This window comes from Bombus pyrosoma, linkage group LG14 (assembly GCF_014825855.1).
Source record: "Bombus pyrosoma isolate SC7728 linkage group LG14, ASM1482585v1, whole genome shotgun sequence".
Taxonomy (NCBI): Eukaryota; Metazoa; Arthropoda; class Insecta; order Hymenoptera; family Apidae; genus Bombus; species Bombus pyrosoma.
The window spans coordinates 8682084-8692163 of NC_057783.1; the positions used below are offsets into that span (position 1 = coordinate 8682084).

Genomic DNA, 10080 nt, shown 5'->3' on the forward strand with positions numbered 1-10080 from the left:
AGATACCAATCAAACGATGCTGCTTATTTGCGATATCTATTCCTCACATAATCTTTCCAAACAATATTCTCACGAGTAACATTACAGTTTATTCGTGCCTAACGACAAATTCTTTAAACAGTGCCAGTATTTGTTATTCACGAATAAACTCTAAAACTGTATTTATTATTTTTCTATTCGTTATTCCTTAGGTTAGCAGCATTGAATGATACTTTATTCTTAAAATCCTCTACTTTAACATCTAGTTTCACGTGTTGTTACTCCAAATGATGTTTGTTAAACTTTGACTTCTTTCCACTCTCGTCAATTTTCTACCGCGCAATTAACAGAGCTGATTGATCAAACTGTACAGCGGTAGCGATAACTGCGCTACATGAGGTTGTGTGATGAATGAGCAGCTGTTAAAATTTCCTCTGTCAAAACTCTTATTGTTTCGTCAATGGTATCAACGTCTGCTCGGAAAGTCGTTGAAACAGTGAGGGCGCCTGTCTTTCATTCCCACGAAATTCGTATCTAAATAGGCCGAAGAAAGGGGGCGCATGCGTGACTCCTCTGCATTGACATGAGGAAGCTAAGCTGAATTTCACTCAGTTCTCTAGTGGCCGGTTTGAGAAGGGCTGCCACCAGAGAAGACGCGGTTTGTTGGTGTTCCTCGTCTCGCGCCTGCGCTTCTCTTTGCCTACGAATCCACTTCACGAGTCGCGACGTCACCAGGAGGTTTCCTATCACGAGAATGTCGTATTGCACCCGAATCCTTCGGGATCAGGTATGCTTAATTTTCTTTAACGTTTTGCATACCAAAAGAATTTCATCGTCGAAGAATATCAAATTGAACCAGTGATATTAAATCAGTCTGTGCCTCGAGTTTGACCGCTCGACCCCATTATCAAGGTCAATCGTGTCATGTTGAAGTGGAAAACTATCGATCATTGATTCGAATGTTGACAAAAATTTATTTTTTTTTCTTTTTGAATCAACTAACCATGGTCTGTGAGAGCAATGATCTTTCAAGTGATGAGTATTCGCCGTACTTTGTTCCCCATTTGATTATCTTAACTGAAAATGATCGTGTTACATTTTCATCGTGACATTCGAGGGTACTCTATAATTTGATTGCCAGGTTTTGTGACGATCATCGGACAAAACCGTCTGATGGGTATTTTGGAGCAGTGGCGCATTTGGAACACTTAAGATAGTGTAGTGAAGAAAGATATATCGCGATAATAACAATGTACGAGTGATTAGGGAAATGGACCGAATAGGACGATACAGACACGTTACATAATATCTTTCGAAATTATTGCATATAATGAGTACATTTTTAGGAGATTTCGAGGTTAGGTTTGCGACCATTGCGCCAGGGCTGCGTGACAGACAAAGATGAATGGAAAATATTCATCAATCGGTAATTCGATCCGTTGGTTTTTCTTCGAGACGTCGGATAAATTTTTATATGATAAGAATATATATACTAACTGATAACGAGCGCATGCTGTTGAATCAAGAATAATTACACTGTATACTTTATATACTTTCCGGTAAATGGTTTTTTCCAAAATATCTCGTGAGAAGTTGAGCAAATTTTTAGTCTTCGTGAATAAAAGAATTACGTAACTGTTGTATGTAGATGAATCTATTCATACTATTTCGTCACATGTACATACTTATACGTAACAAGTTAAGGACACAGTAAAGTAGAGATATAGCTAAACTATTTCATTATTAATAATCTTCTTCTCAACTATCGTGTTTTTGTCGTATAGCCGTAAGTTTTCCTCGCGTACTCGAGGAATATTACTAAACCGTTAACAATAAAATCACTTTTATTCATATCATACGAAGATGTTAAGCTCGCATTATCTGCAAGCGAAACGTTGCTATTGTCAATAAACATTAATTACGCTAATATATATCAGGCTCAGGTATAGCGCGTAACTGTGTATACTATTCACAAATTAGATGCTATCATAAATTATTTCTGAAATTCGTACCTGAGTTGACTTAATTTAAGACATGCAGATATAACTTTCTCATTCTTTACTTTTTTTGAAACATAACTTCCATATCTTTTAAATTCAATTTCTTACTCGTTTGATATTCAAAGATTGATACGATGATTAATTAGTGAATTTCATTTCTAGAAACTCGCTATCTTTGCGACAGACATCCAGCAAAGATGCTTCAGTGTGAGCGCGTTGAATTTTGCCGCCAACAAGGTGGCAATGTCCAAATTCGATAAGGACACCTATCTTCCGTACGACAAGTTAGAGGAAAAACTTAAAGTGGTGAAGAAAAGGCGAGTATGAGATGTCTGCATAATCAAGCACAGTATCTTTGATTTCCTAATCGAGCATATGATAAAATACTTGTAGGTTGACCCGACCGCTGACACTGTCCGAAAAAGTTTTGTATTCTCATCTCGATGAACCCGACAAACAGGAAATCGTCCGTGGTACTAGCTACCTCAGGTTGCGACCTGATCGTGTGGCTATGCAGGATGCCACTGCCCAGATGGCCATGTTGCAATTTATTAGCTCTGGTATGGTTTAAAGCATTTGTAATTTAATTAAAAAGGACTCCTATTTTTCTTTTTAGGAAGACATTCTCTTATATACTGCCGTTTGAGTAAAAAATAAGAATTCATGTAGTAATTTTATTATAAAAGATGAATTGTGCAATTTCTCCAATTGGGCCATTCTGAGCCAATAATGCGTTATTAATGATGATATGAAAACTTTTCATATTGTCCTACACAAAGGGTATTAACGCTTGTTACAAGCTTGTCTAGCAAAAATCAATCACATGATACGACCGGAAACAATTTTTATATTAATCATATAAATGTACACAAAACAAAATGCATTTACAAAATGCTATTAATTGTAAGATGGTCCTATATGATAATCATAAGATGCTCATTATAGCTTTCTATTTTAGTATATCTTGTAGGAATTATTTCAAGAAATACGATATAGTATGTGATATCATCATGAAGTTGTCATTTGAGATGAAAAAATTAAATTACTTAGCATTAATCCTCCCCGACTATAGAATTCCATATCCAAACAAGAAAATATCTTTTTCACTTACGAGAAACAATTCAGATTAGAAACGATTAAACTTTAAAAAAATCTCCATTAACAATAAATACACATCTATGGTACTTTTTAATTCTTTACTCAAAGTTGCTAATTTTCTGCAGGACTACCAAAAGTCGCCGTACCTTCCACTATTCACTGCGACCACCTGATCGAAGCCCAAATGGGTGGTGAGAAAGACTTGAAACGCGCCAAAGACATCAACAAGGAAGTGTACAATTTCTTGAAGACAGCTGGTGCCAAATATGGCGTTGGTTTCTGGAACCCAGGCTCCGGTATCATTCATCAAATCATTCTGGAAAACTACGCTTTCCCAGGTTTATTGATGATCGGTACCGACTCTCACACACCTAATGGCGGTGGTTTGGGCTGTCTTTGCATCGGTGTGGGTGGAGCCGATGCCGTCGACGTGATGGCTAACATACCATGGGAATTAAAATGCCCCAAAGTCATCGGAGTGAAACTGACCGGAACCTTGAAAGGATGGACCAGCCCTAAGGACATAATCTTGAAGGTAGCTGGTATCTTGACGGTCAAAGGAGGAACTGGAGCGATCGTAGAATACTTTGGACCTGGTGTCGACAATATTAGCTGTACCGGAATGGCGACTATTTGCAACATGGGTGCAGAAATTGGTGCTACTACCTCAATCTTCCCGTACAATTATCGTATGCAAGACTATCTGAAGGCCACTGGACGAGCTGACATCGCTGCTGCCGCGGATATGCATAAAAAAAGCCTCTTAACTGCCGATCCTAATGCTAAATACGATCAACTGATCGAATTGGATTTGTCTACCTTGGAACCACATGTCAATGGACCGTTTACGCCTGATCTCGCTCATCCCATTTCAAAATTGGGTAAGTGGAGTGAATGATCAACGTAATTAAGGTATTACGCGTGTCTGATTAGATTTTATAATACTGATTTTTTTTTAATTCCGAAAAGCTTTAAAAGAAGATAAAGTAAATATGATTTTTGTTAAAATTCAATGGCATTTGACTGTGAATATTCTTTTGCAGGATATGTAAATAATTTCCAAATATCTTACGTAAATATTTTTCCACTCGATTGGAAAAATATAGTAAATATAATATCAACTTCGTGCTTTGTACTTTAAAAAAGTGTAAAGTCTAGAAAATATGTATCTATTCAGATAACATGTAACTCCTGAGAACATGAAATTTATCGACTCCAAAAATATCCTCTTAGCTTTGTATCTGATCTCATATTTTAAGAAAGTACAAAGTTTAGAAGAAGTTCATTGTTAAATTCATCAAAGAAATTGAACGAGAGACATTCATTACTTGTACCCCGACTAGGTGATGCTGCCAAGAAGAACGGCTGGCCGAACGAGATCAAGGTTGGCCTGATCGGTTCCTGCACAAACAGTTCTTACGAAGACATGGGCCGATGTGCGAACATCGCCAAACAAGCTCTCGATCATGGTTTGAAAGCAAAATCCGCGTTCAACGTTACACCAGGATCTGAACAGATCCGTGCTACCATCGAACGTGATGGAATTGTAAGTTAATTTCTAGAATAATAGTTTTTGATTAGAATTCAAAGCCTGTACCAAAGTCAAAGTTGCATAGTTTCTTTGGAACCGCGCCAAACATTGGTACATGTTACTTAGCAACAAGTAACGTGACCTACGCCAATTCTTAATTTGGCTTCGATATTTTGACAGTGTCAGTGAAAAAATAGAAATTGTTAATTTACATGACGGGATAATTAGATGACAATGAAATCGATTTAGAATACAATCTAGAACAATACATCGCTAGAGGTAGGGATGAAGATTGTTAGAACATTGTAGCAATGTAACAAGGAGACTGAAGAATATTCTCACCTTTTAAATTGATATCACAGATATTGCAAATGTTCAAAGTATCAAAAAGTAAGCGAGATATTGCAATTGTTTGAAAAATGTTGCAAAATTATTCAAAATAAAAAAATCAGAGATATTGTAGGCTTTCGTTTAAAAATACTACAGGTTTCGTAAACACTCGAAATGCCAAAAATATTAGATACAGATATTTCGAACTTCCAAGCTATTAAATATATCTAAAAATTTAAAAATCCCGAATATATTGCAAAGTATATAGCAAAATTTTTAAGTCCCTAAGAATATTTAAGTTGTTCTAAATTTCACTAGTATTCCCATGGATAATGTCTCGTAAATAACTGAGATATTTAAAAAAGTTAATATCCTCTTAATTTAGGCGGATATCCTTCGAAACTTCGGCGGCACTGTATTGGCCAACGCTTGCGGACCTTGCATCGGTCAATGGGATCGTCAAGACATCAAGAAGGGAGATAAGAACACGATCGTCACTTCGTACAACCGAAATTTCACGGGAAGAAACGATGCCAACCCTGCGACTCATGCTTTCGTCACTAGCCCTGAACTCGTCACTGCCCTTTCGATTGCCGGCCGATTAGACTTTAACCCTGTTACCGATAAACTCAAGGGCAAGGATGGGAAGGAATTCCTTCTCAAAGATCCGTTTGGTAAATATGATTTTCTTATTATTATCAAATTGTCTCATTAATGCAAATATTCTGCCATTATGTATGAAACCATAAAAAAAGATAATCAAAATCGTAGTTAATTTGCAGACGATTAAACATGAATCACAGCATATGGTATATATCTGTTTCATAACGAGATTGTTTTATAGAGATGTCTGCGAATAATTTATCGTGTCCAGTACTGAATAATTACAAGGTTAAGAATAATATGCAGAGATTAAATCGAAGATCCAATTGGATATCCGATTGCGAAATATTGGACGTAGACTTTCGCCTTTGAAATTGATCATTGAGGTTAAGAGTGGTTAATTACTTAACTATACGAGACTGCTTCGTGCACAGATAGCGATAAAGCGTTCGTGAACCTGTCGCCTGTCCGTATTTTTTGTCTTTTATGAAAAGAACAAAGTTCTTCCGTATCTCTGTCCAATGCGACAATCTTCGATGATGAAGTCTGTTTACGAGTGAAATTCGGATGCAGTGAATTTGTGAAACATTTCACATGTTTCTCAAATACTGGTAGCAAACTTTGGACGTTTTATATTTCGCAGAAGTACATTACTTGCTTAATTGATATTTTGAAATAAATATAAAATTTTCTTAATGATTTAAAAATTGTCTTATCTAGGTGATGAACTTCCAAGTCGCGGTTTCGACGCTGGCATGGAGACGTACGATGCTCCTCCAGTTGACGGTAGCAGCGTCAAGGTCGACGTAAGCCCGACGAGCGAACGATTACAGTTATTAGAACCATTCGACAAATGGGACGGCAAAGATCTCACCGACATGACTATCTTAATCAAAGTCAAAGGAAAATGTACCACTGATCACATCTCGGCTGCTGGTCCATGGTTGAAGTATCGTGGCCACTTGGACAATATCTCCAACAACATGTTCATTGGGTAGATTTTTCATAATCTGGAATATCATAATAGTGATAGCATTCATAATTTTCTAAATTTTGCCTCGAAAATTATCATACATTTTTTAGAGCTGTGAATGCCGAAAATAGCGAGATGAACAAGGTAAAGAATCAGCTAAATGGTGAATGGGGAAAAGTTCCGGATGTTGCCAGACATTACAAGAAAAATAACGTCAAATGGGTAGCCGTTGGTGACGAAAACTACGGAGAAGGTTCGTCTCGAGAACACGCAGCTCTCGAACCAAGGCATCTCGGTGGCCGTGCCATTATCGTCAAGAGTTTTGCCCGTATCCACGAGACCAACTTAAAGAAACAAGGACTGTTGCCTCTGACTTTCGCCAATCCTAGTGATTACGATAAAATCCAACCTACTGATAAAATCAGTCTTCTGGGCTTGAACGATCTGGCGCCTGGCAAGGTATACTCTTGTTGAAGACTTTAATTATTTCTTTTGCCAGATCATCCATTTCATTTGCCAGATTGCCAAGACATCTTGTATGCAAATCTAAAGTTTTAGATTGAATTTTTGGTTGCTATCTCTGAATGGTAAAACTTTTTTATGGAATATTAATCGAGCACTATATAGTATTATGTCGAGTGTATTTTGAGAATTAATTAACTATTATTAGATCACTATGACATATAATATAATTACTTTAATCTGAAAGTCACCTAAATATAGACGATCAAAGGTAGCATTAAGATAGCACTTGCGATAGCGCAACATATCGGGTATACTATTATAATCACTGCTGATGCATTGCATTGAAGTATTCGAGCACGTAACCCTTGATTCCTGAATAACAATGTTTAATTTCGACTACACTATTCTATATGGTAAACATTTGGCTAGCAACCAATGGAAAAAGTTTCTTATACAATCAATGAAAGAAGATTAATTTTCCCTTTTAATTTACAGCCAGTAAAAGCAGAAATCAAGCACAAGGATGGCAAAGTGGACGCTATAACCCTGAACCACACCATGAACGAGCAACAAATATCCTGGTTTAAAGCAGGGTCGGCTCTGAATCGCATGAAGGAGCTCGCTAGCGGAAAGTAAAACACGTTCTTCCATCAAAATCGCAAAACCGTCATCGTTTTTTGAGAAGACGTGCCACGATCTCGTAGTTCGTTGTGTGTATATCGTTAGTAAGACACGAACAGAGACTGTTACGGTATAACACACTAATCTTCCAGGTAGATTTGCGTAACAAAATCGTAATGGCGAGATTTGTTGTCGTTACTTTGCGCAATATGACGTTTCGAAACTAAAAAGAGGATTATTTAGAAAAAAAAGGACATAAAAGAAGTGGAAAAAACGAACAGCACACGTTTTATTTCGTGACAATGCCGCTGTATTATTCGTGGTGAAGAAAAGAACGGAAGAAAGCAATGGTAATGAACTATGATCGGGTGAAAGTCGAATGACGAAGAATAATTTTAGACAAATTTTTAGCGCGCATCAGTTAAATCATAGAAGAAGCGAATCGGATCGAATCGTTCTGTAAACATTATTCGAATCGCCCATTGTTCATTACACGTATCGCAATACGAATCACGCGTCGAGAGATTCCTCGAGTTTCGTACAAAGTGCGAGAGGAAATTTCCATGAGTCGATAAGGCGGCGGTGCAACTCACGCGTGCCAACGTGTTCATTTTTAAATCGTGTACAGCCGACGATGGCACGTCGAGATTGCATGCTTCTATCGGACGAGAAATTTATTCTACCTCGGTGGAATCTTCTGTACATACTATATATTGTTCGCAATTTAGAACACATCGTGGTTATACCGTTTTCTAGGTATTTACGATTGATCCGATCAAATGTAAGATTCGCTGTTGTTACTCGAGGAATAAAAAATTGTACTGAACAGCGAACGTTATGGGTTCTTTATTTCATGTCGCATGTATTCGTGTTTAATTTGTTGAATAATGTTTTATATAATTCCCATTTAATGTTTGTTTTAAATGGAAAAATTAATGATTAGAAATATTTACCTTTTAATTTTTAATAGCAGGAAAGATTGACATTTGTAGCTTTGAAACTTTTGACAGCTTGTGTTTGGTCTCATAAGCTATGTTTAATGTTCCAGACATTTAAAATACATAAATATTTAGTACTGTTTATGAAGACCATAATTGAATATTCGTGTTAATATCATCTGCTGCTAAAGACGAAAACTACATATCGATAGATTTCTTTTAGAAGATTTATAGAATCGTCGTTATAATTAATGATGAACCAATAAGATTTGAGGATAAAACTATTTTAATTCATTAAAAACATTCCAGAATAATTGCTTACCCAATTTCTAAATTGCCAAAAAGAAACAGCAACAGACGATATAAACACATTTAATCATTAAGATAATAACATTTTATCACGTATTAAATGATTCTAGCAATTTATATTCTAAAATATCGAATAAAATTTTAAATAGTCCTCTAGAAGGTAAGTATTAAACAATGTATAACATTTTCACGACTCAGTGAAAGTACTTGTTTAATAAATTTATCTAACCTCGAAACTAACACAAACCAACATTCTTTCCACCTCCAATATGAATTAAAATATTAAATATTCATAAAGTCACTTACCCTATTACAAAAAGGATGAAGGTAGACTGGAGATAGATCTCAATGGCCTAATAAGGGAAGGAAATTAGTCAACAGAAATGAACGATATATTACATCACTGATTTTCTCAATAACGATCGATCGATGATCGTCAGACGTTCAAGCATGCGCTGTGATAATAGCAAATTCTCAGCCTATAATTATATTCATGATTATAAAAATATTTGGATACCGGTATAATTCTTATTTTTATCAAATACGAAAGATCGTTGAATTCGTCTCAACGAACACCATCGTACGTGCTGAGGAAAAAGAATACGTGGCTGTGAAAAAAGTTTCATTATGTCGCTACAATTGACATATCAAGTACTAAGAATTAATGTTAAATCGTGTGTGAAAAAATATTATAATTATTAAATCATTCCACTGATTAATTATTGTTTGGGAGCGAATATTTTTTTTCTTTTCTAAAAGAAATACAGCAACCAATCAATTTCCCTTTCTTAGACAATCTACAATTAGTTTCATTACTGCGCGATTTTGTCATTCTCATACTTATCTATCTTGGATGGAAAAGAAGATATGAACTTTACCGTAGAACCGCGCGGTTAAATAGGTTCTTGTAACGTACAACTCAATAGGTTCTTGTCTATTCTAATGTACAGCCAAACAGCGCAGATCCCGAACATTAAGCTTAAATACATAGGTTCTTGTACATGCTAACGTTCATGCCCTTTGGCACTCGGCCGCATGGTGCAGCACCTGTACTATGAAACAACTAGATCTATGGGCGTGAGCACTCATTTCCTCTGTTTTTATCAATTCTATATTTTAAAAACATATATAGAATGAGCGTTATTTTACAATATTATATTACAGTATAATATGTAAATGTAAAAAATAAAAGAAATATTGGATTCTCATGTATAATTGTCTGATATTATTAGA

General features: G+C 36.0%; 2 protein-coding genes across 5 annotated transcripts in view; one reads left to right on the plus strand and one right to left on the minus strand.

Moving 5' to 3' along the window:
- Positions 1-9945, minus strand: part of LOC122574667 (mucin-19-like) — a 46954-nt gene extending 37009 nt beyond the window's left edge. For 3 of the 4 annotated variants that reach the window (XM_043742529.1, XM_043742531.1, XM_043742528.1), the window contains exon 1: positions 9154-9944. The gene's annotated coding sequence lies outside the window, so the exon portion shown is untranslated. Of the gene's footprint in view, positions 1-9153 lie in introns of all 4 variants that reach the window. The other variant, XM_043742533.1, reaches the window with a different exon arrangement.
- LOC122574669 (aconitate hydratase, mitochondrial-like) lies at positions 591-8433 on the plus strand. The gene is made up of 9 exons (XM_043742538.1): positions 591-766; positions 2142-2296; positions 2373-2539; positions 3203-3958; positions 4421-4623; positions 5324-5612; positions 6262-6535; positions 6625-6973; positions 7475-8433. Exons 1-9 carry the CDS (start codon positions 734-736, stop codon positions 7613-7615), a joined length of 2367 nt encoding a protein of 788 aa, XP_043598473.1. The 5' UTR covers positions 591-733; the 3' UTR covers positions 7616-8433.
- Positions 9946-10080: the final 135 nt, after the last annotated feature.